We start from the raw sequence: 27,417 nt of genomic DNA on the forward strand, positions 1-27,417 counted from the left end.
TGACCTTAACTATTCACCCTTTCCATGTCCCTCATGATTTTATAAACCTTTGCTTGAGGGAAAATAGCCCTAGCCACTTCAGCCTCTCCCTATAACTCAAAACCTTCAACTCAGGCAACATCCTTAGAAATCTTTTCTGATGTAGTTAAGCATCTTTTCAAGCTTAACTAAATCATTCCTGTAACAGGGAAACCAGAACTGAATGCAGTATTCTAAAAGTGGCCCAACCAATGTCGTATACAGCTGCAACATGACCCTCAAACTCCTGTACTCAAAGCTGTGTGAGAGTGGGGATGGCAGATCTGTGAGGTAGCATGTGCTGGGAAGTATTTAAACTGCAGGTATTTTTTTGGAAAAAAGATTGACTCTTTCACTTTTTGATTCTTTGCATTTTTGGAGCAGACATCAGGTCCAAAAATCTGTTAGGCGATATCCACAATAAACAACACACAGGTGGGGCCTTTGCAGCTGCTAAGATTATATTATATTGGATTAGATTAGATTACATTACAGTGTGGAAACAGGCCCTTCGGCCCAACAAGTCCACACCGACCCGCCGAAGCGCTACCCACCCATACCCCTGCATTTACCCCTTACCGAACACTACGGGAATTTAGCATGGCCAATTCACCTGACCCTGCACATCTTTGGACAGTGGGAGGAAACCGGAGCACCTGGAGGAAACCCACGCAGACACGGGGAGAACGTGCAAACTCCACATAGTCACTCGCCTGAGGCGGGAACTGAACCCGGGTCTCAGACGCTGTGAGGCAGCAGTGCTAACCACTGTGCCACCGTTCCGCCCACTTATTGCTGTTAACAGGCAGTTGAAACTCGCATCTCTTGGCCTTGAAATTTCTTTTCATGACCACACTTGAGCCCTTTTCTGGTGTTTGGTCATAGACGTCATAGACGTCATGGTTGTCATACTCAGAGAATCATAGCGTCTTAGTGAGTTTTGAGAAGATTTGTGGCTCAGGCTGAGGTTTTGGATGTAGGTTTGCTCGCTGAGCTGGAAGGTTCATTTCCAGACATTTCGTTACCCTACTAGGTAACATCTTCAGTGGGCCTCAGGCAAAGCACTGCTGAAAATTCCTGCTTTCTACTTGTGTTTGGGTTTCTTTGGGTTGGTGATGTCATTTCCTGTGGTGATGTTATTTCCTGTAATGCAGAGACTTGAGCAAACAGCTCTGCCAACCATCCAACCCAAACTCTCTGGGTCCACTACGTGGATGACACCTTTGTCATCACTAAACGAAACCAGTTAGAGGAAACCTTCAAGACCATCAATAATGCCCTTAGTGGCATAAAATTCACTAAAGAGGAGGAAAACAACAACAAACTGCCATTCCTAGATGTCACAGTAGAGTGAACAGCCAATGGGGGACTTCAAACCAGCGGCAACAGGAAAACAACACATACAGACCAAATACTGAACTACAGAAGCAATCATCCCAACATCCACAAATGAAGCTGCATCAGTACACTATTCCGACGAGTCAACACACACTGCAGTGCAGAGGAAATTCACCTATGCCGTGTATTCAAAAAGAATGGGTACTCAATGAACACAGTCCGCCGATTTCTCTGCAACAAACCCAAACAAGCAGACATAACATGTTCAGAAACCTTAGCCACTCTCCCTGAAATGACTGCCAGACTACTCAGACCCCTTGGCATCATAGTAACCCACAAATCCACCAACACACTAAAACAGCAGCTAATGAACTTGAAAGACCCTATACAGACAAGCAAAACTAATGTCATTTACAAAATATCGTGCAAGGACTGTAACAAACACTACTTTGGACAAACAGACAGAAAACTAGCCACCAGGATACATGAACACCAACTAGCCACAAAAAGGCATGACCCTCTCTCACTAGTATTCTCACATGGGATGAGGAAGGACACCACTTTGACTGGGACAACACATCCATCCTAGGACAAGCTAAACAAAGACATGCATGAGAATTCCTAGAAGCATGGCATTCCAACCGGAACCCTATCCACAAACAGATCGAGTTAGACCCCATTTACCACCCTCTGAGAAAAGGAACAGGAAGTGACTTCACAGGAAATGACATCACCAACCCAAAGAAACCCAAGCATATAAATAGAAAGCAGGAAATTTCAGCATTGCTTCGCCTGAGGCCCACTGAAGATGTTACCGAGTAGGGTAACGAAACATCTGGAAATGAACCTTGCATCTCAGTGAGCAAAGCAACATCCAAAACCACAGTGTTGCTCTCTCATTAGAAGTAGATGACAGAGGGGGAATGGGGCAGTGTTGAGAAGATAGGACCTTTGTGGTGATCTCGGCCGGTGTGGGAATTGAATCTGTACTGATGGCATCACTCTGTCACAAACCAGCTGTCCAGCCAAATGAGCTAATTACAGGTTCATTTTCTGGGACATGAAGGTAGTAAATTTGGATTCCTGCCTGTGACATCACTCAAAATACTGCAGATGCTGGAAATCTGAAATGAAAACACAAAATACATTCCAGGATACACAGAATACTGTTAATGCTGTGAGATGACTAACTCGTCACAGTCCACTCCACAAGGAGTACATGTGCTGATAAAAATTGGAGGTAAAAACAATGACTGCAGATGCTGGAAACCAAATTCTGGATTAGTGGTGCTGGAAGAGCACAGCAGTTCAGGCAGCATCCGAGGAGCAGCGAAATCGATGTTTCGGGCAAAAGCCCTTCATCAGGAATAAAAAGCTTTTATTCCTGATGAAGGGCTTTTGCCCGAAACGTCGATTTCGCTGCTCCTTGGATGCTGCCCGAACTGCTGTGCTCTTCCAGCACCACTAATCCTTATAAAAATTGGAGTACAGTCCAATCTGATGGATGAAGGACCTCTGTTTTATATACAAATTATCTCATGATGACGTTTTAATTTTCCCCTTATGTTGACGTAATATTTTCCAGTTGACACATAGTTGAACCTTTAAGTTGTTTATGCACCTTTCTGAAGTCACTGATTCATGATTATATCGAATGGTTTGTCCTATCTACATCATCTCTCTGGTGAAGGCTTAATGCAGTTGAATAAACAGATTTAGAAGTATGGTGAAATTGAAGCCAATTCTGAACTTTTAAATGGTGAACAATCAGCGATGGGGCAACTGGCTGTGAAATACAAGAAGATATGTACATTTAGTTTGAAATACATTTAATTCTTGAGACAGAAAGATATTTTCCTCTTACTGACAAAACTCGTTTCCTTATGTCACCCCCTTCAGTACTACTAGAGAGTTTGATGAGCCCTTCAATGGGCAAAACTAGCTTTGTTTGTAGTCCTAATGTTCAGATATCAATTTTCAACAGACTTTTCCTTTTGTTTTCAGGTGTTTGGTTCATCTTGTCATGATCACGTGTTCTTAGAACTGCGAAAATTCCTGCCTAAATTCCTTGGCACCTGGACACCAACTACTGCACCCAATGGTATCCTTTGCACTGAACTGTGATATTGTGTACAGTATGAACTGGTAACCTAACAATTCTTATCTTGATACTGACCTTCAGATCTAAAATTTTCTCCAGTCTGTCTCCTGTCTCCATTTATTCCTTCTCTGAACATACCTTGCCCATGAGATCCTGTGCCTGACTTATTGCTGTTAAGCTGCTGGTTATGCAACACAGCTTCCTCATCCCAATGTTAGCTGACATCGTGAAGGGCTCTTCCTATTTTGATGATGTCCCCTCTCCTTTAAGTCCACAATTGCCATCCCTCTCTCAAATAAAAAACACTCCTTGACCACACTACTTTTGCAAATAAACATCTCTCTCTCTCTCTCTCTCTCTCTCTCTCTCTCTCTCTCTCTCTCTCTCTCTCTAGTCCTTCGGTGCACCTCCCACATCTGTTCCCACCATCCCAGAACTCCTTGTGTGAATTTCTATTAACAGGTTTCTGGCCTGCCTCAGTACTGAAATAACTTTTATCAAAATCACAATCAGCATCTTTTGTGACTGTGAAAAGGTAAGCTTTCCTTCCTCATCTTACTTGAACTCTCTGCAGCCTTCGACACCATCGTGTTCCAGTTGGACACCTGAGTGAGACTGCTGATCTATCTAAATGTAACCAGGGAATTACTTGCCATGTTTCCTCTAACCATTCCACTGCTTCCTTAAGGACCTACCTTTGACTCACTTCTATTTCTTATTTACATGCTACCCTTTGACAACTTTATTCAAAGATATGATGTTGGTTTTTACATATACTGTGACAACCCTCATCTCTACTACTTCACCACCGCCTCTCTTTACTCCTCCACTGTTGTTAATTTATCAGCTAGCTTATCTGCCATCCAATAATAGGTGAATAGAAATTTTGTTTAACTCAATATTGGAATGTTGAAGCCACTTTTTTGATCTCCCCTCAGACTCTGCCCCCTAGCTACTGAAACTGTCCCTCTCCTTGGCAACAGTCTGAGTAAGTCAGTTTGTTCACAGTCTTGGTGTCACGTTTGAACTTGAGGTTAACTTCTGACCACCTACTTCATCACCAAAACCATCTACTTAAATATCCCATTCTCATCCAATAAACACTGTTCTCAACAGCTCATGTGTGACTAAAACAGTATTCATCCCTTTGTTCCCTCCAGCCTTGAGTATTGCACTTCTGGCTATTCTATACTCCAAACCTCAGGTAATCAAACTCTCATGACCTTGCCGTTTCTTGCATGGAGTTGAGTTCCACTATTGCCCTTGTGCTCGCCGACATTGGCTCCCAGTCAGGCAACATCTTGATTTTAAAATACTCATCCTTGATTTCAGACTCCTCCATGACCTTTCCCCTTCCCAGCTCCTGTAATTTCCTCCATTCCTACAATCCCCTGAGTTATGTGTGCTGTTCTAATTCTGGCTTCTTGATTCTCCCTCATTTTACTTGCTTTGCTTAAGATTTACCAACCTATTGTTAGATTAGATTAGATTATTTACAGTGTGGAAACAGGCGCTTCGGCCCAACAAGTCCACACCGACCCGCCGAAGCGCAACCCATCCAGACCCATTCTCCTACATTTACACCTGCCCCTAACAGTATGGGCAATTTAGCATGGTCGTGTTCGTTAGTGCCATTCTTAGTGTTGCAATGCTTCTGTGAAGCATTAGGAAATTGTATTGTCCTGAGAAAAGGAATGCCACTAATCTCCATGTATTCCCATTCCTTTAGCAAACTATTTCATTGTTTGTGCTGACTGTACTTGTGGTTTTCATTCATTATAACATACTAAGTGAGTTGAGACACTCTCTACTTCCTTTGTAAACTGATTTTGTTTCCCTCCATCTGTTGCACAGGCAATTGTTTAGACAAATTATAGCATTAAAACTTGCTTAGAGAGTGACCAGTTGGTTTAATTTTTAACATGGCCCTTTTGTTTATGTTGGAAATGCATGTCCCTCTAAAACTAAGCCCAGTAGGCATGATGTTGAACTGAGTGACTGTGATGATTCTGATACCAATGCTAACAAAATATTAATCACACTTTTCATTGTGTTGGTATAAACACATACTTGCACAGATTTAATCCTTCTGCGAACACATTCCAGACCCCTGCTTCCTAATGCTACAGCAGCTAGTGCCATCTGTGAGCAACAGAGACAAAATATCCACTGACTGTTGATCAGTTCTGAGTAACCAGATGTAAGGAAAGAATGTATTTTTTCCCTCTGCCGCTGCCCTAGTATTAGCTAATCTTTCACAGACAAACAAAAATCTCAGCTCTTTGTGTGTGTGTTTGTGTCTGTCTATCTGTGTGTGTGTCCTTGCCTTGTTTTAATAACCTTTCAGATTAATTGTGTTCCTGTATATTCTATCGCCATACCTGATACTTTGAAATCATTTTACTTTGTTTTGATCACTTTCTATCTAAATATGTTGCTGCCTTTTCTTTACTGTTTCGTTGATATTTCAACAAATCTTAGTTGAAAAGCTGCATTCAAAGACATCTCGTTAATTTTTTTAATGGTTATTGACAGCAAACTATGTAAGAATACCTGGAAGTTTGGTCAATGAGCTTTGTTTGCAGGAATACTTAGAGGAAGCAAAAGTGAGATTGAGAAGTGGAAGCAGTGAATCTAGAATGTAGGGCCCAAGCAACTAAAAGGATGGCCAGTGATGGCCAAGAGCTAGATTTAGGTTAGTGTAGATATCTTGGGGATGTGGGGCTGGAGGAGATGACACAAGGAGAGAGAAGTTAGGCCATGGAGGAACTTGAGAGCAAGAATGAGAATTTTAAAATCAAAACATGACCTGACCTGGAGCCAGACTAGGTGAGCTGATGGGTGAATATTATGTGAGTTAGACCAGGTGAAATGAGAGTGACTGCCTTTGCTGTCACCACAGTATTTGAGTATAGCACCAAGAAGCCCTGGCAAGACTGAAGTCAGTGGGAATTGATGAGATGGATGTAGGGCTTTCTGCTGGTTGGATTCATACCTAGCACAAATAAAAATGGCTGTGGTCGTTGGAGGTTAATTGTCTCTGCCACAGTATCCTGCAGCTGAGGTTACTCAGGGTAGGTATTTTCTAACCATCCTGTTCCAAGAAGTTATTGCGCAACTATGGAAAACTGGGGCTTGAGCCTTTATCTTCTGGCTCAGAGGTAAGGACGTCACCACTGCATCACAAATATCTTCATGTTTCTCAAGGTAGAGCCTAGACTCAGCCATCTTCAGCTGCTTCAATAATCTTCTCTCCATCATCAATTCACAAGTGAGGATCTTCACTGATAATTGCACAATATTCAACATTATTCGCAGCTCCTCAGATACTGAAGCTCTCTGTCTAAATGTAACAAGACCTGGGCATCATTCAAGCTTGGGATGATTATTGACAAGTAACATTCACACCATTTAGTTGACAGGCAATGACTGTCCGTTCAACAGAAAACTAAGTATTGCTCTCTGATGTTCAATGGAGTTATCATTGGTGAATCCCCCACTGTGATCACTATGGATTAATATGGACCAGAATATGAACTAGCCATATAATTACTTTGGTTACAATAGCAATTCAGAGGCTGGGAATTCTCATGAGTAACTCCATCTCCTGTCTCCCCAAAACATCATTTCTAAGGTGGAGTCAGGAGTAAAATGCAGTACTGTTCACTTGCCTAGATGGGTGCAACTCGAGCAGCAAAGTTTGATGCCATCCAGGACACAACAAATTGATGGCTTGGCTCCCCATTCACCACCATCAACATTCACTTCCTTCACTGACATTGTGGCAGAAGTGTGTTTTAACTGCAAGATACACTGCAACTCACCAAGGCTGCTTTGACAGCAGCTTTTAAACTTAATGGTAACTGATGCATTGGGACACCACCACATGCAATTTCCAGGCCACATACCATCCTGACTTGGAACTATGTTGTCATTCCTTCAGGTACTGTGTCAAAATCCTGGCATTCCATTCCTTACAGCACTGTGAATGTTCTTACACCACATGGACCTAAGTTGTCATAGAGTCATACAGCACGGAAACAGACCCTCTGGTCTAAGTCGTCTATGACGACCAAGGTTTCCAAATTAAGCTAGTCCCACCTGCCCATTTCCTTCTAAACCTTTTCTAGTCATGCATGTATCCACCTGTGTTTTAAATGTTGTAACTGTACTCACATCTACCACTTCGTGTGGCAGTTACTCCACATGTGAACCACCTTTCATGTGAAAAGGTTGCCCCTCAGGTCCCTTCTAAATCTTTCTCCACACACTTTTAAAAAGTTACACCCTAGTCAGTCCCGACAACATCATGGTAAATCTTTTCTGAACCCTCTCCAATTCAATAATATCCTTCATGCAGCAGGGCAACCAGAACAGTTCTTGTCAGCACTATTGATGACTCCTCCATCACTGGACTGAAGATTGAAAGTCAACTGATTTAAGAAGATAGCTCACCACCACCTCATTCCATGGCAATTAAGGCTGAGCAATAAATATTGGCTAAGCAACTCCTACATTGCAGGAATTAACTTTTAAAAACAAAAGGATAGGGCAGCAGAGTTTTGGATGCTTTGAAGTTCAGGTTGCCTTGAAGCTTCTGGAGGATAGAATGTGGAATGTGAGAATGTATTAGAATAATTAAATCTCGGGCTAACAGACATGATTGAGGGTTTGAGCCATCGGGAAATTGAATCAAGGATGAAGTCAGGTGCTACAGGTGGAATCAGGTGACCTTGGTGATGACACAATGATTACGAGCCCATCTTCGAGACAGGCATACCGCCAAGATTGCTACAAATTGGTTTTAGTCACAAACATTTCTGAGCAGAGAGGTGAAAAGTCAACAACTTTCAGTCTTTCCAACAGTTAACTGGAGGAAGTTTCTCTTCTTTAACAATATAATTTAACAAAAGCTCAGGAGTTCAAGGAGATGCTGGTGAGATGAGTTTGTTAAACAAAACTTTGAGATGATGTTGCAAAGGGACAGTATGTACCTGATCAATAGGAGGGGCGCAAGGATAAATTCTTCAAATCAGCACAGGCATAGGAAAAGAAACCTTTGTAAGTGATGTGAAAAAATAGCTAAGCGTGGGACCCAGTAAGCAGCACTTAACAAAGATTGGGAGGGGAATTTCATTATTAGCTGTTTAATGTTGTGGAGTAGCAGGATCGTTTTCATGAACATACGAGAGATCATAGGTAAAACATGGGGAGGGGGGATTTAAAGGGCATATGTGAGGCAAGTTTTAAATGGGTGGTAGGTGCCTAGTAAGCTCTAGATAGGGGGAGGTGGTAGAAGCAGATGTGTTAGCAATGTTTAGGAGGCATTTAGACAGACACGTGAGCAGGCAGGCAATAGAGGAATACAGACCATGCACAGGCAGATGGGATTAGTTTAGAATGGAATCTTGATCAGCAAAGACATGATGGGCTGAAGGGCCTGTTCCTCTGCTGTATTGTTTTATGTTCTGTTACTCAAAGGGGCTGCTAACTAGCATGAAATTGTGATAAGTCAATGAGGCATTTGTTAATGTGTTTACCTTTAAAGTAAGTAATCAAAATGAGGCCGAGAAACTTTTTTCAGGGGATTACTGCTGAGGATTTGCTCTTTAACCTCAAGAGTTCAGAGCTCTACCTTAAACTGGAAGATGTGACACGGAAGTTCAAGAAGCCGTGCATCATGGATGTCAAAATAGGGAAGAAAAGCTATGACCCTGATGCGTCAGCTGAGAAGATCCAGCAACAGATAAGCAAATATCCGCTGATGGAAGAAATTGGTTTCTTAGTACTTGGCATGCGGGTAAGAGAAATTTTATCACAAGTCCAAGAGGTGTACGTTTGACTGTGCTTGGGTTTTAACAGTTGTTCCGTAAGGGTAAAATGTCAGGTTTCAAAAGCTGGTTGGGTTCCCAATGAAGTCATTACTTTTCAGACGATGCATGTAATTTTCAGTTATAAACAGCAGATGTGAGCTTTAAAGGGCATCTTGTGTGTCCAGTTGTGTAACTAAATTAAGGAAATGCGTAAGATTCCCAAATTGTCAATTGTGTGGTCTTTGTGATTAACTTGCAGCAGTTAGGCAGAAGATCCAATAGAATTTGCCCATATACTTTAATCGATTTTTTGACCACTCACAATTTAAAGATGCTGCAGTAATTTGATGTTGAAAGCAGCCTGAGCGTAAGAACTTTGCAGCACCAATAGCTGATATCCTTGCTGATATTCATAAATTTGAGTGCTGTCTGCCCAATCATTCACCCCTGACAGCATGCAGCTGACTTTCCTAGCTGGAAACTGGATAAATAAAGCTGCCAGTCGGTGGCGAAGATTGTCTGCTTTGTTTTAATTCTCAAGTTAATTGCCCAGCAATAGCTTCTTTATTAAAAACAAGAATTAATTATGCTTTGAAATAAATCATGAAAAGATATGATCTACATTATTAATGTTAATGTTGCACAGAAGATTTTACAATTTTAAAAACTGGAATGGAAGTCATTACTCATTCTTTCAGGTCTATTAACCGCTCCCTAAAAAGTATGTGCATTTTTGGTAGATAATGATTTGTTAAATGTGTTCATGCCTTTGATTTCACTCGCCTGGGATGTCCCCATGTCACCACTTAAATCCAGGCAATTTCCTGCTTGTTTTCTTGTGTTCGTTAGCCCACTCCTTGATAGGTTGTTATTGCTATTTCCTTGCAACATTAAAATAGGAACAGGCTATTTAGCCCTTGTACATGTTGCAATTAGCCACCCTTCAAAAGAATAGTGAAACATAATTCTGCCTTAAATTAATATTCCTTGATAGTTCACAGAAATCTGGTAGATTCAGTGCTGAAAATTTGTAAACCCTTTGGAGAGTGGGTCCTAGATTTCTATTGCCCTTTGTGATAAAATGTTTCTAGATTTCAATCCTATGTGGCTTGGCTCTAGTTTTAATTGTTTACTTCACCAGAGGAAATGATTTCTCTGTGTGTATCAGTGGAATCTGTTGTGTTGAACACTTTTCAATATGGAAGTCACCGACTTGAATTTTGTCGCAGGACGTGGTTAATGTCAGGGTGGCTGCAGCGGTGAGAGTAGTCCTTTGTAAAGATATTCAGAACAAATCAGGGCCTCTGTAAAGTCAACCTCCACTGCTACAGCCTTGGTAGAAATCCCTAATGCACTTGTGAAGAGACATGAGAAGTGCTGCACTTTACTGAGGAATACTTTAATTACCTTAAAGTAAGCAAGTGAGGAGTTTCAGGGATTTGTATTTGTTAACTAACAAACGTATTCACTATTGTTCCTCAATCTTGTATATTTAATGGAACACAAACCACGTCAATCCATCTTGGCTTTTTATTGATGTATAATTCAAGTAAATTTACACTGTACCTCCTCTAACCAAATAGTACACCAAATAAGGGTCTGTCCAAGCCTGTTTATAATTTACACATTTATTTTTCACTTTTGTATTCCAACTCTCTTGAAGTAAAGGCTCCCTTTCCATTAGCTGTTCAGTTTACGTTTTGGAAATGTGCACTAGCTTTTAGCAATTTGTGAAGATGAGCACCCAAATTTCTTTACTCCCCAATAGTTCCTGTTCCCTTACGTTCAGGAAATATTCTGATTAATATCCAATGCCTTTGGCAGATGGAATGAAGTGCTGATTTTAATACTTGGAATATACAGTTTTGTGAAATATGTCTGCACACTAATAATTGCATTGTATCCATTTTTATTGGAGTTTTTAGTTTGTCATAATCAGGGATTCAGAAGATACAATCAAAGTAGCGATGTAACTAATATGCTTCGTCCTCTATCTTGTCATATACAGTACGTTTCATTTAGTGTTCTGGAATGATTGTTTTCCATCTGGGCAGGAGTATAGCTTGCTGGTTTGTATTTGAAGATATTTACAAAGTTTTTATCTACCTCAAGAGTTGCTGCAAAACAGCTTTGGTAAAACTTTGGTAACCTGGTAAGAACTACAACTTCTGTCACCGTTGGGCCGGTCTGCCATTGTTCTGGTAAAATGGAATGGATTGACTGACTCTTTGTTCTCCAGGTTTTAAGGAAAAATGAAGGATTTCTAGTGGAAAATGTTGAATTCCTGGGATTTTCCATGTTTTATTTTTAATGGGTCTATTACCCATAATGTTACACACTGGCGCATTTGACTTGTGAAATCCCAACTGTTACAGTTCCAGCCCGAGCAACATTGGTCTGGATGGAATGCTGTTCAGAGTCATAGAGATGTACAGCACGGAAGCAAATCCTTTGATCCAACTTGTCCATGCTGACCAGATATCCCAACCCAATCTAGTCCCACTTGCCAGCATTTGGCCCATATCCCTCCAAACCCTTCCTATTCATATACCCATCCAGATGCCTTTTAAATGTTGCAATTGTACTAGCCTCCACTACTTCCTCTGGCAGCTCGTTCCATACACATACCACCCTTTACGTGAAAAGGTTGTCCCTTACGTCTCTTTTATATCTTTCCCCTCTCACCTTCAACCTCAGCCCTCTAGTTTTGGACTCCTCTTACCATGGGGAATAGACTTTGTCTATTTATCCTCTCCATGCCCTTCATGAGTTCATAAACCTCTATAAGGTCACCCCACAGCCTCCGACACTCCAGGGAAAACAGACACAGCCTATTCAGCTACTCCCTATAGCTCAAATCCTTCAACCCTGGTAACATCCTTATAAATCTTTTCTGAAACCTTTCAAGTTTCACAATATCTTTCCGATAGGAAAGAGACCAGATTTGCATGCAGTAATCCAACAGTGGCCTAACCAATGTCCTGTACAGCCGCAATATAACCTCCCAACTCCTGTACCCAATAAAGGAAAGCATACCAAATGCCTTCTTCACTATCCTATCTACCTGCGACTCCACTTTTCAGGAACTATGAACCTGCGCTCCAAGATCTCTTTGTTCAGCAACACTCCGTAGGACCTTACCATTAAGTGTATGAGTCCTCCTCAGATTTGCTTTCCTAAAATACAGCACCTCACATTTATCTAAATTAAACTCCATCTGCCACTTCTCAACCCCTTGGCCCATCTGATCAAGATCCTGTTGTAATCTGAGGTAACCTTCTTCACTGTTCACTATACCTCCAATTTTGGTGTCATCTGCAAACTTAGAAACTATATGTCCTATGTTCGCATTCAAATCATTTATATAAATGATGAAACATATTGGATCTTGTGGCACTCCACTGGTCACAGGCCTCCAGTCTGAAAAGCAACCCTCCACCACCACCTTTGAGCCAGTTCTGTATCCAAATGGCTAGTTCTCTCTGTATTCCATGACATCTAACCTTGCTAATCAGTCTCCCATGGGGAACATTATTGAACGCCTTACTGAAGTCCATATAGATCACATCTACTGCTCTGCCCTTATCAATTCTCTTTGTTACTTCTTCAAAATACTCAATCAAATTTGTAAGACATGATTTCCTATGCATGAAGCCATGTTGACTATCCCTAATCAGTCCGTGCCTTTCCAAATACATGAACGTCCTGTCCCTCAGGATTCACTCCAAAATTTGCCTACCACCGACGTCAGGCTCACTGGTCTATAGTTCCCTGGCCTGTCCTTACCACCCTTCTTAAACAGTGGCACCACGTTACCCAACCTTCAGTCTTCCAGCACCTCACCTGTGACCTTCGATGATAGAAATATCTCCGCAAGAGGCCCAGCAATCACTTCCCTAGCTTCCCACAGAGTTCCTGGTACACCTGATCTGGTCCTGGGGATTTATCAACTTTTATGCGTTTCTCTGTAATATGGACATTTTTCAAGATTGTCACCATCGATTTCCTGACATTCTATATCTTTCATGTCTTTTTCCACAGTAAATACTGATACAAAGTACTCGTTTAGTATCTCCCCCATCTCCTGTGGCTCCACAGCAGCGTCAGTGCAGACTTAGTGGGCTGAAAGGCCTCTCTCTGTCTTGTAGGAATTCTACTCTATGAATTGCAAGGCTGGCTGGCCCTCCTGATTTTTTTTTTTCCCCAATGGATTTAATATGTGGAAAAGCTGATAGTTTCATTTCATAATTGTTCAATTCGACAAGCAGCTGCTCCGAGGTTTCTGTGTCTTTTACTAGTTTGGAAATTGACTCCCTTTGAAAAGGCTGAGTCGCTGTTGTAATTTGCTGTGGCTATCTCATATATAACGAAAGTTGGCTTTGGAGCACAAGTTCTGATAGTGGCAATTGAGGCAAAGCCCTAATCATAAACAATGTTAGTTGCAAAGATCATAAAGTATCTGCTGTTGGCACCAATAAATAGCTGACTGTTTAAATGCTACAGCTTTGAACACATGTTTTGTAATGTCTTGCACAGAAGGCTGCAGTTGCACCAAAGATCTTTTCCTGCTGCTTTTATTAATTTTCAGTTTGAGTATGGGAGGAGGAGAATAGAGGAAGGAGAGCCAAGCAATCTTTGAAAGAGATCATCAATCCAGCAGTCCGTCAGGACTTCTTACCTAAGGAAAACTTGGGGTCGAATACTCGGTATCCAAAGTACTGTCACCACCCTATTTCCTTGTTTTCTGCAAACAATCCAGTCATGGTTAGGGGTGATCCTGACTTGAGTTGTGTATGATAGCATTGTTACACTTCACTGTTGTGGATCTGATTTTATTATGGAAGGGGATGCACCATGTGGTCTTCAAGGTGCACCTGGATTCTTTACAGGCTGTTCCAAATTGAAGCACCATGGCATAGGCTCCACCTGAGCACTGGAAATCACCTTGTTACTATGAAATTAAATGTCCTACAGTATTGAAGTTGGGACACCGTCTAACTGGTATCAAGTCACAATATTCCTTTTAACAGTAAGGGATTGATTAATACTTTGTGTCAAAAGGTGCTTCCTGATTTGCCTTATTCCATTAAGCAGCAAACCAGAAATTCCAATCACTTGTAAACGAAATAATTTAAAATATTCAGTATAGATATTTTTAATCACCCAGTTCACTCCTACTATGACATACGTCTAGAGCAGATAGGTCTTGAACCTGGACCTTCTCACCCAGAGTTGGGAAAGGACTAACCTGTGGAGTAATTCTATTAGATATTCACAGCTCTTCATATTTTAAGGTCTGTTGGATCAGTAGAAATCCAAAGATTTCTTTTTCTCTATTTCTGCAAATCTCTCATGCAAAGTAACAATTCATCAATAATGCTGGCATTGAAAGTGCTCATCTTTCTTTGAATGAAAGGAGCTGCAAGCACCAACTGTAGTTAAGGAAATATAAATTCTTCCCACCATGGCTTTGATAGAGTGGGTTGGAGTTTGCTGATGGTTAACAGAGGAGTGAGGGAAGATGTGATGTGAAGAATGATGATTGTATTTTCCTTTTATTAAAAAACACTAAAACTAGAATGCTCAGATTGTAAGTAATAATGAACTTGTTTGTAATTTCCCACAAAATCTTTGTTTTCATTTCTTTGAGGAAGTATGTAATGGACGTTCTTGTATTGTAGGCCTTGCTAATAGCATAAGTAAAAGCTGGTCATGCTTACCAGACTTGGCTGTTGTCTGTGCTGCAATCCACAACACCACCATTAGAGGGCATGACTATTTTTTTGAACTGACATTATCTTGCATGTTGTCAGGGAACTACTGTGGCCACTTGAGCCTTTGCTTCCTTATGTTCAATGCTGCCATTGATAATTGGATGAGAAGCAGGCACTCTGTTCAGAATTTCCATTCTAGTCACTGAAGACAACACCCATGTTAAAGTCTGCTTTCGAGCTGCCTGTGACCATCATGGTTTATTCATTGGTAGGGGAACAGAAATCTGAGATAATAAGGTGTTCAGAGTTACAAATCCGGTTTGCTGTTTACAGTATCACACGGCTGTTGTGATGTAGAGGCCACTCGGTCCATTATGTCTGTTCTGCCACCTCGAGTGAGCATCATGACTTGGTGCCATTCTCCTACCTTTCCACTGTAACCCTGCATGTGGTTTCTATTCAAATAATTATCTCATGCCCCTGTTAAAAGCTTCAGTTGACCCTGCCTTCACACTTCATGACAGTGCGTGCTAAGTCCAAATTGGCTGTGTGATTTTTTTTCACATTACATTTGCTTCTTTTGGAAATTACTTCAAATTCATGCCTTCTCATTCTTGATCCATTTGAGTGTATTTATCTATAAATGTATGCTGTTTTCACTTAAAGGAATTTTAGCGCTTTATTGAAGAGTTCATTTTTCTCTTGCTCATATTCTTACCTCTGCTTCAGACTTCATGGGGCATATATTGTTCCTTGAACAGAAATACTTTTCAATTGTGTTAACTTTTTGAGATGATGTGTTTGATTAGCATGTCATGAGGAGCACCATGGCTGAGTCAGCCTTGCTCTTGCCCAATGCCCAGTCTGTCAACCCCAGCAGGAGTTGCATCAGAATAATGAGTGGGAATCTCAGCCTTTCCACTCGATTCCTGACATCGACAATAAACCAGTTACTAGGTCAGGCAATGAGCCAAGTACTGTGTCCCTTATTCTGGCCTGACTAAGAAAAGCTGTCAAATGCAGACAGACGAACTGAACCTGGAGTGCAGCTGGCTTTTGGTGCTGATGGGAGAGCATAATGCATTAGACCATTTCTGGAATCTGGAAGAAAATGCTTACTTGTTGAGTAAAATGGTAACAGTTTTACTTCTGACTTGACTTCCAGTTGCGAAATGCAAAGGATGGCAATTGAGTTGTTGAAATTAAGTACAAAGTTCCATCTAATCAATAAATCAATTACTTTCGAATAGCTCAACAAATAGTTTCGCAATAAATGTTTGAGCAGCCTTTGTTTGCCAAGTTGGATGGTATTATCACGGACCACTAAGATTCTGCTGCATACTGCATATCATCTACGATACAAAGTGAGTTTAAATCTCAGTATATTGCATGTGAAAATTACATTCCTTTTGGCCTTTGGAATAATCAGCTCTGAAAAAATCAATAATTTCCCTGGCAGTACCTTGTTCTCATCGATAGCTGTTGACAGCCAAGATGAGTGATGTCACTGCCAAGATTTGAACATTTATTGGTCATTGTAAACTGATGACTTAGTGATTAATAGGTGACTGTTTTTAAGAGCCAGTTCAAATAGAGGTATACTCATTTGCAGTCCCTTTCTTTAAATCCTATTTACGATTTGCTGTATCAGCCCAGAATTATGGGCACTTGAGATTAGAATTCTTTAGCATTAATATACAATAAAAGCATGAAACTGCAGGTTGGAAAATTGGAATCAAGGTTTTAGATTAGATTGCTTACAGTGTGGAAACAGGCCCTTCGGCCCAACAAGCCCACATCGACCCTCCGAAGAACAACTACCCAGACCCATTCCCCTACATTTACCCCTTCACTGAACACTACGGACAATTTAGCATGGCCAATTCACCTAACTTGCACATTTTTGGACTGTGGGAGGAAACTGGAGGGTTTGTGTAGGGAGAGTAGATGTCTGACCATTAGATACAAAGAGGTGCAGAGGCCCTAGTTGCCTCTTTTTAGGCCTAAACTAACATTGCAGGTAGGTATTACCTTTAGAATGGTGCACTGCCTGGTGTGTTGGACATCTGCAAACAGGAAAGATATTGCTACTTCAATGGTTTATTGAAAATCTCCCATTCGGATAGCAGACAGGTGAATTTGGTTAAAGTATTTATTTGGTTTGCACGGCTAATGCATATCTTATATTTCCTAGGCAAAATATTTTTAAAACCATGCTGAACAACCTTGGTTTCAAAGCCTATTTTCTAAGAATAAGTAAAGTATTGCAGATACTGGAGATCTGAATTAAAAACAACGTGTTGGAGAAATTCAGGTCTCTCTGTGGAGAGAGAAACCAAGCTAATATTTTGAGTCCAATATCAATCTTCTTTGGAAATCAAAGCTTTCTGGACTTGAAATGTTAAATCTATTTCTCTCGACAGATGCTGTCAGAACTGCCGAGTTTCTCTGACACGTTTTTTCAGAACCTCTTCAATTTTCTGTGGTTCTTAACAATTTGTTAATCAACTAAGGTATTCTGAAAGGTTAATGGTGAAGTGAAGTTTTACATGTGACAAGACTCTATGCTTTTCAGTATTTAATTTGAATAATTTGGAATTTACTTTATTCCCTGCTGGTTCAACCCTGAACCTACCTCGAAGGCTAGTGTGATTTACTTAGTGCCAGTTGGTGGAGTTGGCAGACTTATTCCACTGGAAGGGTCCACATTGGTATCATTTTGGAAAGCAATCAGATGCTGTGACCCTGGCTAATATTCCCCTTCTTAAATTTGGATATTTAAGCTAATTCCAACATTTTTACCCAGCCTCTAATCTAATTGTATGAAGATACAATCTGGGACAGTCTGGCCTCTGTGGCTTATTGGCTTGAATATAAACTCCATTTGAGAACTCAGCTGATGAGTTAAGAAAGAAAAAGGAGCCAGGACTGTGTGCAAGGCTTTCTTCCTTAGTCCTGTTGGTTAAAACTTCATCCTTTTTAAAAAAAACCTTGCTTAATTGCTTAACAAATAAATATTTTTAAAGCAATTAAACTTCTGAAGCTTAGAGCATATAAACTTTGTTACATCAGACTTTCAACAGTTGCTTGTTTAGGTTGTGTACTGAAGCTTACTGGCAGATTCCTGGGTAAAATATGAAAGGCTATTATAGGTAACATATTGACAGTTAGTCTGCTTCATCCTTCTCTAGGTTGCATCTTCCTGTCGATAAAGGCAGTAAAGGAAAGTATTGTAATAAACGCTAAAATGCATTTCAGACCAATAAATGTCAGGTAGGTTAAGATTGCCATATATCCAATTATGCAAATCCAAAATGCCACTTCACATGAACACCAGAAGATGCGTCACTTGGCATGTATAGTTTGTGTTTAGCAATGAATGTTATATAAGGTTCAGTCTGTGCTCTCACAAGGCTTCAAATGCGCCTGACCACAATACCTATCTCACAGCTATACCACCCTTTATGTAATGCCTTTCACACAAAGTAAGATGTCACGACTTTGCTCTGGCTATGTTTTTAGACTTTTAATGGAAAAGACCTCTTGCAAACTTTTTTTTTAGTTTGTGCTGATATATTTGTATCGACATTAAAGGTTAAATATATATGGAGGTAGGTCTTACAGAATATTAGTGATTTCTGCTTGCTTCAGTGTATTGAGGCTGCCAATGTGCAAATTATAGTTTGAATTACTGAATATCTAGTGCTTATAAAATGCAATACCTGACTTGTAATTTTCTCAAAAGGTTATTTGTAACCTGTCTGAAGACATTTTAATCAATGTTTATTCTAATAAGTCAATTGTATAAAATGTTCAGAGCATATTTTTAGCTAAGTTTTGAAGTAATTCTGTTAAATTATTATTTTATTGACCTGATCTCTGTTTGCTGAAGCCATGATCTGACTTTCGTGTAATGTCACAATAATCTGTTTATTTTTGTAATGATTCATAAAGCTTTAGGCGCATCCCATGATTACTTTAATAAAAAAAACCTTCGTAAGCTTTTGAAAAATGACCATTGTGAATCCGCCTCTTAGTAAAGGTCAACAACAAGCTTGCAACTCCTAAGGTCTGTTCACACAAAGACTGATATGAAATTCATTTATGTAAATTAGATTACTTTCCTAAATAGACTGCCAGTCGAAGGAAGAGCTATTTTTGCACTATTTCTGCTCTATGTAGACAAGATCCTTTCAGAATTGATAGCTTATCAAGATTGATCCATTTGCAAGATGTTGACATGCATGAAAATTTTGGAAACTACTTCCATTTTGATTTGTCTCCAAACTTCTGTCAATGATTTTGTCCAAGAGCAGAACCCTGAGTTTCAGAAATGCTGTGTAGCGATTTGTATGCACAGCAAATATTGCCTTTGAATTCACACATCACTTCAGGCAGTAGACGTTTTTGCAGACCAAAACTGACAGATAAAGCATTATATCAATAATAATTCCAACCAATTTATAAAGTGTAAATTTTGCTGACTCAACTTGTAAAGGAATCTTAAAAATTTACATTTTGCTCATTCCTGTTATGGTCGATAAGCTAAACCTCCCTTTGAGATTTGGAACCTGTGACCATTGAATTCTATGTGGCGCACTGCAATGAATTATTGTTTTATGCTATTCTGTCCACTTCCAATCTAATGTAATTCCCTTCAGCTGCCTTTGGTTTTGCTGACTTTTGTGAAACATTTTTGTGCATAGAATGATCAGTTTGAACCAATGACTTGCTTCTCAAGGGAAAAGTTGTTTTTGAAGTTGTTGGAATATTTAATCAGTGCATCAATAATTAGCATGCAGGCTACTGCAGATTTTGAAGTGAGTTTTTGTTTACTCAGTTATGGAATGTGGATCTCGCTGGCCAGTACAACATTTTGTTTATATGAGCCGTTGCTGGGTAGGCCAGCATTTATTATTCATCATGATTGCCCTTGAGAAGGTAATAGGGGGAGCTGCACTTTGACCTGCTGGAATCCATGTGGTTGAGATATGCCCACAGTGTTAGTAGGAAGGAAATTCTAGGATTTTACTTTAGGGCCATCAAAGAACAACAGTACAGTCTCAAGTCAGAATGGTGATTGTCTTGGAGGGGGCTTTGCAGGTGGTGGTGATTCTATGCATCTGCTATCTTTCTTTTACATGGTGGAGGTTGTGTATTTGGGCAGTGCTGTCCAAGGAGTTTTGGTGAGTTACTGCTGTGCATTTTGTAGATGGTGCACACTGCTGCCATTGTTCATAGGTGATGAAAGGAGTGAATATTGATGATTGTTGATGCCAGTCAAGCAGCTTGTTTTATCCTGAATGGTGTTGAGGTTTTTAAGTGTTGTTGGAGCGGTAGATAGTGTTCCTTCATACTCCTTACTTGTACTTTCCAGACGGTGGACAAGCTTTGTGGACAGATGTTTGAAATCTATCCCATTTAGCAAATTGGTACATTCAGCACAGTGAAGGGTATCCTCAATGTGAAGGTGGGACAGCTTCTCCACAAGGACTGTGTGGTGTTCTTTCCTACTTATACTGTCATGGAAAGATGCATCAGCTAAGGCAGATTGATAAAGACGGGTCATGGAATTCTTTCTCTCTTGTTTTCTCTCAGGTTCTCACCACCTGCCGAAGGTCCTGTCTATGTTGTTTAAGTCTCAGCCAGCTTGGTCAGTCATGGTGCTACTGAGGCAGTCTTGATTATTGATATTAAAGTTCCTCATTTTATGTCTTAGTCACCCTCAGCGATTCTTTCAAGCGGTGTATGACAAGTGGCAAGTGTGAATTCATCAACTTGCCAGGGTGGGAGGTTGGGGGAGGAAATGGAGTGGTGCTAGGTAAAGGGAAGAAAGTTTCCTTCCCATTTTTCATCTGATGCCATGAGATTTCATGGGGTCTGGAATCAATGCTGAGGAATGACAGGGCAGCTACTTTCCAACTGTGCTGCGCTGTACCACTGCCTCTGATTGGTCCCATACTGATGTGACAGATGCAAGACCTGTGGTGTTTAAAACATTAAGATATGATTCTGTGAGAATGACTGACCATGTTAGACTTGAGGGATGGCCAGTTCTAAAGCACAAGTCTTTGTCACTAAAACTGGGTTGTTGTCAGTGCCCATACTCCTGGCCACACCCAGTGTTCTGAACCATTCCCGAACATAATTAAGAATGAGTAGAAACCAGGGACCAGCAGCTGAGGTGGCCTTCCACTTTGCTCTTCTATCTGAAGATGGTTGCAAAAGTTAGAACCTTGCCCTTTGCACTGATGTGCTGGGCTCCTCTATATTTGAGGGTGGGGTGGTTTGTCAAACACCCTTGACCAGTTGTTTTATTGCCTTCTGTCATTCAGGGGTGAATCTGACAGGCTTACAGAGCTTTGATCTGATCCATTGGATTGTTATGTTCTGTCCACTGTACAGCTTCTGCTGTTTTTATGCAGGTAGTCCTTTGTAGGAGATTTGCTCTTCGGTCCCAGGTATGCCTGGTGATGTTCCTGACATGCTCACCTATAGCCATTGAATCAGGGTTAATCATCCAGCTTGATGTGAAAAATGGCATCAGAGATCCCCCAAGCCATGGTGTTTGTATATAGTGGTGGAATACTGTACAGTCTTGCTGCTGCTGCTGCTTTTGGCACATATCTCAGGAAGCATACATAAGATCTAGGCGACTGAAAATAGACAAAACTTTGGAAGAATGTTGGGAAAGTAGGACCACTCAGAAACGAGGAATTAAAAGGGCTAAGAGAGGAATCTTTAGCAAACAGGGTAAAGGAAAATCCCAAAGCCTTTTATCCATATATAAGGAGCAAGTGGGTAACTAGGGAAAGGGTTGGCCTACTCCAGGACAAAGGAGGAAACTTATGCGTGGCGTCAGAGAAAATGGGTTAGATTCGTGATGAGTACTTTGCGTTAGTATTCACCGAGGAGAAGGACATGATGGATGTTGAGGTTAGGGATAGATGTTTGATTACTCTACTCTGGGTCAAGTCGGCATAAGGAGGGAGGAAGTGTTGGGTATTCTAAAGGCATTAAAGTGGACAGGTCCCCAGATCCAGATGGGATCTATCCCAGGTTACCGAGGAAAGTGAGAGAGGAAATAGCTGGGTCTTTAACAGATATCTTTGCAGCATCCTTGAACATGGGTGAGGTCCTGGAAGACCGGAGAATTGCTAATGCTGTCCCCTTGTTTAAGAAGGGTAGTAGGGGTAATCCAGGTAATTAAAGACTACTGAGCCTGATGTTAGTGGTAGGGAAACTGCTGGAGAAGATACTGAGAGTTAGGATCTATTCCCATTTGGAATAGGCAATATGGTTTTGTGCAGGCAAAGTCATGTCATAACAACTTAATAGAACTCTTTGAGGAATTGATAAAGTTGATTGATGAGGGAGGGGCTGTCGATGTCATATACATGGACTTCAGTAAGGCATTTGATAAGGTTCCCCATGGTAGGCTGATGGAGAAAGTGAAGTTGCATGGGGTCCAGAGTGTACTAGCTAGATAGATAGAGAATTGGCTGGGCAGCAGGAGACAGAATAGTAATGGAAAGGAGTTTCTCAAAATGGAGAACTGTAACCGGTGGTTTTTCACCGGATCTGTGTTGGGGCCACAGTTGTTTGTGATATACATAAATGATCTGGAGAAAGGTATAGGTAGTATGATTGGCAAGTTTGCAGTTAAAACTAAGGTTGGTGGAGAAGCAGATAATGAAGGGGACTGTCATAGAATGCAACAGAAGAGAGATAGATTGGAGAGTTGGGCAGAAAAGTGGCAGATGGAGTTCAATCTGGACAAATGCAAGGTGATGCATTTGGAAGATCCAATTCTAGAGCGATCATATGGTAAATGGAAACGTCCTGGGAAAAATTGATGTACAGAGAGATCTGTGTGTTCAAGTCCATTGTGCCCTGAAGGTGACAACACAAGTCGATATACGGCATGCCTTCCTTCGTTGCTTGGGGTATTGAGTACAAGAATTGGTAGGTCGTGTTGCGGTTGTATAGGACTTTGGTTCAGCCACATTTGGAATACTGCGTACAGTTCTGGTCGCCACATTCCCAAAAGGATGTGGATGCTTTGGAGAGGGTGCAGAGGAGTTTCCCCAAGATGTTGTCTGGTATGGAGGGGGCTATCTATGAAGAGAGGGTGAATAGATTAGGATTGTTTTCATTAGGAAGACTGGTGTTGCGGGAAATCTGGTTGTGGCCTACAAAATCATGAGAGGCATAGACAAGATAGATAGCAAGAAGCTTTTTCCCAAAGTGGGGGACTCAATTACTAGAAGCTGAGAGTCCAAGGTGAGAGGGGATATGCTTAAGGGAGATATGCATGGAAAGTTCTTTATGCAGAGGGTGTTGGGTCATGTTGAAAATGTGTTGCTGGTAAAGCACAGCAGGTCAGGCAGCATCCAAGGAACAGGAGAATTGACGTTTCGGGCATAAGCCCTTCATCCGGATGAAGGGCTTATGCCCGAAACGTCGATTCTCCTGTTCCTTGGATGCTGCCTGACCTGCTGTGCTTTACCAGCAACACATTTTCAGCTCTGATCTCCAGCATCTGCAGACCTCACTTTCTCCCTGGAACATGTTGCCAGCGGAGGTGGTAGAGGCGGGTGCGATAGCGTCATTTCAGATGTATCCTGACAGACACATGAATGGGCAGGGAGCAGAGGGATGCAGACCCTTAGAAAATAGGCAGCGCGTTTAGGTAGAGGATCTGAATCAGCACAGGCTTGGAGAGCGGAAGAGCCTGTTCCTGTGGTGTAATTTTCTTTGTTCTTTGTAACATCCAGATTTGAGCTGCTAGATTTCGTCTGAATCCATCACATTTGCCACATGACATGATAGTATCCTCAGTGTGAAGACTTTCAGATGCGTCTGTGGCAGTTAGCTTTGTGAGCAGGAGGTTAATTGGGTTTGTGTCATCACTTGGTGTTCTCATCACCTTCCATGGGCTCAGCATGTAAGCTGTTTTTAGGACTCTGCCTGCTCAGTTAGTTGTGATGCCTACTCAGCTGCACATTGTAATGGACATTGAAGTCTCCCCAAAGAGAACATTCTATACCCTTGCTATTCCATGCTTCATATAAATGATAGGAGTCCTGATTCATCAACTGGGGAAGAGCTGTGGACATTAGAGGGTAGAGTTCTCAACCTTAATGTGTCTCTGATAGATGCACTAACTGCCAAAATTGCTTGCAGGCAGAAGAAGAAAGATTTCTATATTTCACAATATTGCATGTGTAATTGCTGTTAAAATGTAGAGGAGTGTGTCACTCATCCCCTACACAGCAAAAGTCACAAACAGCATCAAAACCTTATATAGCCATTGCTTCAACCTCAAACTTTCAGTTCACTGCCCCAGTTCAGGAATCTGTTTACTCTTCAATATTTCTGAAATCTATTGTAACATAGATAATTGAAGCACTATTACTGACAATGCTGATGGCTGGCAAAGGTTTCAATTGCTGGTAAGCTTCACAGATAACCTGCAGTATATTTGAAGATCAGGCCGTTGTGATATACCGATGGTTTGCTAAATTTTTAAAAATTGGATGTTTCACAATCCTTACAGATGCAAAAGGTGAAATTTTCTGCTTTTGGCACAGTGGGTTGCTGGTCAAAACCTGTCTTATTTTTGGTTTGGATGTGTGAATTGTTTTGCTTGTTCATCATTATTTCCCATTTGTTTTTTTTTTGCCCATGTAAATTTCAACCCCACCCTGATCAAGAGGACAGGCGATGTTATGTCCCCAAATGTCTGATTGCTCCATGCCTTCAGCGCTCGTGTTTCCTCCCTTTGATAGCTTTTTAACATATTTTATGACCACTTTGCAGAATTGTTTGCAAATTATGATATCTCCAGTCTAGAGCAAAGTGGCCATTCTCATTACAGTGAAGTGTGTTTCTCAGGCAAGGGAACTCTGGTTTAAAGGATATCCAGTGCATAACATTAGAATGCCTTCTGACAGTTTAGTTGAAGGAGGCCATAACAATGCGTCGTGGATGTTTATGCCTACACTGTGTTGCTTGGCTATACAAGAAAGTTATAGTAAAGTTCCAATCTTACTAATATCTTTCCATGTTCACTCTTAAAATAAAATATTCATAAACAGATTCTTGTCCACCCTCCACACCAGAGCGTACGTGCACATGTACACACCCCTTCAATCTTTTTGATTGGCATTTGAATGTTGTAAAAGGTTCTGAAGGTACTTTGTGCTCATTTCACTTAACTTTTAATGGTTTGTATTGAACTTTTTTCAATAAACATTAGGACCCAGAAGATCTTTTGAATGAAGTGAATGGTGATAGTTGCTTATTAAATGTTTTCTCTCCAGGTCTACCAGTTCTCATCTGACAGCTACATGACGTATGACCAGCGATATGGAAGAGGTTTAACAAAAGAAACTTTGAAAGATGGTAAGACGTAATCTTCAATTCTTGGAAGTTTGTGCGTCATTCTGAGATTCTGTCTTCTACTTGAAACTATGTTTAACTGTGTTGCTTTTGCCTCTCATCTGCATACAATAACATTCATTATTCAACATGCTCCAAATGTCTACAATACTCTAGCAATGGGCATGTAACACAAAAGCAAAAGTAAAACATTGGCTGTCTGCTTCTGTAATGTCAAGCAGAAGGGATCTTTTGGATTTTTCTGTTGGTGTATTGTAACATGAAATTACATTGCAAACACATTACAATTCAATTTGGAATGTAAGATTTGTGTAACAGATTAACTTAGAGCAGTACAAGTTATCAAGATACAATTGTCATTGAACCCCCACAAAATGGTGTTACTCAGTTCACTGTTAAAGTCAAGGAATGTCATAGACATCAAGGAAAAATAAGCCTGGGTGTTATGATTAGTACGTGGCCCGCAGTTTGAATTTGCAAGTGCTTTTACTGTCCACCCATCCCCTCAGTTCACTTTCCTCCTCCTCATCAACAGCAGTTCATGCCCACACAATGGTAACCCATAGGAAAAATCAGTTGATCACTTTTTAACTGTAAATCCATTCAGAAACCAGATGGGTTAATCCATGGGGGATTAGGATGATTGAGCCCAGTTTTGCCCTCAAGCAACATTGGATTTCTTGGAGAGTCATTGCAAATAATTAGGCTAATTTATTTAACCACCTCTTTCCCTGTTAGAGTGCTATTATTGTGTTGTTCTACATTATAAATATTTCATCAGTATAGAGTTGAATTGATGGATGTGTTGAAGGTGCCCTTCCTGGAATGTTGGCAGCAGCAGGCTCCTTTGTTGAAATGGTGGTCCCAGGAGGAGGCAGCAGCAAGGTAAGCCAGAACGAGGTTCCGGCTGCTTTGGTGTGGTGGGCCCAGCATCAGGTTTGAGCCCAGTTTGGGACGTGGCAAGTTCAGAGGGCTCTTGGCAGTGATGATGTCTATGGAGGCAAGATGGTGACGCAGTTCCAGACCATGGCAGAGCCTGGCTGGGGCGGTCTATGGCAACCCGGTGCACCTGAATTTGCAGACTGAGGGATGGCCGTTATGGCTTTGTTTTTCTGGTGGTGAGGACTTGTCGTGGAGGTGGGAGAAGTGATCTGGACATTTCCTTTTCTTTTGGCTGTTTTTTTTTATTTCTGATATGGAGACGCTGGACTTGGACTGGGGTGGACAAGATCAAAAATCAAACTACACCAGGTTATAGTCCAACAGGTTTATTTGAAATCGCAAGTTCTCAGAGTTCTGCTCCTTCCTCAGGAATGGTATATTAGTGAGGTATAAGACACATTACTTATAAGCAAAAAGTTAACATCTTTGAAACTACTTGCCCTCATTGAATCCTTTCATCAGTTAGGAGGTAGACTGCTGATTAAATTGCAAAGTCCAGATTCCTTTCAAGTCTTTTTCCCAAGATAATTAAAGAATTTATCAATGTACCAGAGTTGTTATCTCAGGTTAGACAATACACTTTAGGTATGGAGTCCTGCTTCGAATCTACCTATGTTTTAAGCTGAGGTCCAGTTTCAATTTTTTGACAGAAAAGAACTTGAATGAAATAATTCCTCCCAGCGTATATGTGTGTGTGTATGTATATATATATATATATATATATATATATATAAAATATGTGTTGTGTGTGAGAGAGAGTGCATGCGTGTGCGCGTAAGTGGGGGTGAGAGAGTAGTTGAAAATAAATGAGAGCCAGTTATGGGAGTATATAGTGTGATGGGGTTACCTGTAGTGTGACGTGAACCCAAGATCATGGTTGAGATCACCCTCATGGGTACGGAACACAAGGCATGGACACAGACTCTCTCTCTCTCCACACACACACACGCGCACGTGCGCGCGCGCACACACACACACACACACGAGCTGGGGGGTGTTATTTCATTCAAGATTCTTTTCTGTTACGTGACAACAAAATCTAAATCTAATCTAAAACTTGCTGCGAAGCAGACTGGTGCTTGAAATT

General features: G+C 41.0%; 1 protein-coding gene across 1 annotated transcript in view; it reads left to right on the forward strand.

Moving 5' to 3' along the window:
* ipmkb (inositol polyphosphate multikinase b) overlaps positions 1-27,417 on the forward strand; it is an 82,045-nt gene that overhangs the window by 32,875 nt on the left and 21,753 nt on the right. The window contains exons 2-4 of the mRNA XM_043712365.1: positions 3,361-3,457; positions 9,085-9,257; positions 25,310-25,391. Coding sequence (XP_043568300.1) covers positions 3,361-3,457; positions 9,085-9,257; positions 25,310-25,391 — 352 coding nt within the window. The remainder of the gene's footprint in view (positions 1-3,360; positions 3,458-9,084; positions 9,258-25,309; positions 25,392-27,417) is intronic.

This window comes from Chiloscyllium plagiosum, chromosome 22 (genome assembly GCF_004010195.1).
Source record: "Chiloscyllium plagiosum isolate BGI_BamShark_2017 chromosome 22, ASM401019v2, whole genome shotgun sequence".
Taxonomy (NCBI): domain Eukaryota; kingdom Metazoa; phylum Chordata; class Chondrichthyes; order Orectolobiformes; family Hemiscylliidae; genus Chiloscyllium; species Chiloscyllium plagiosum.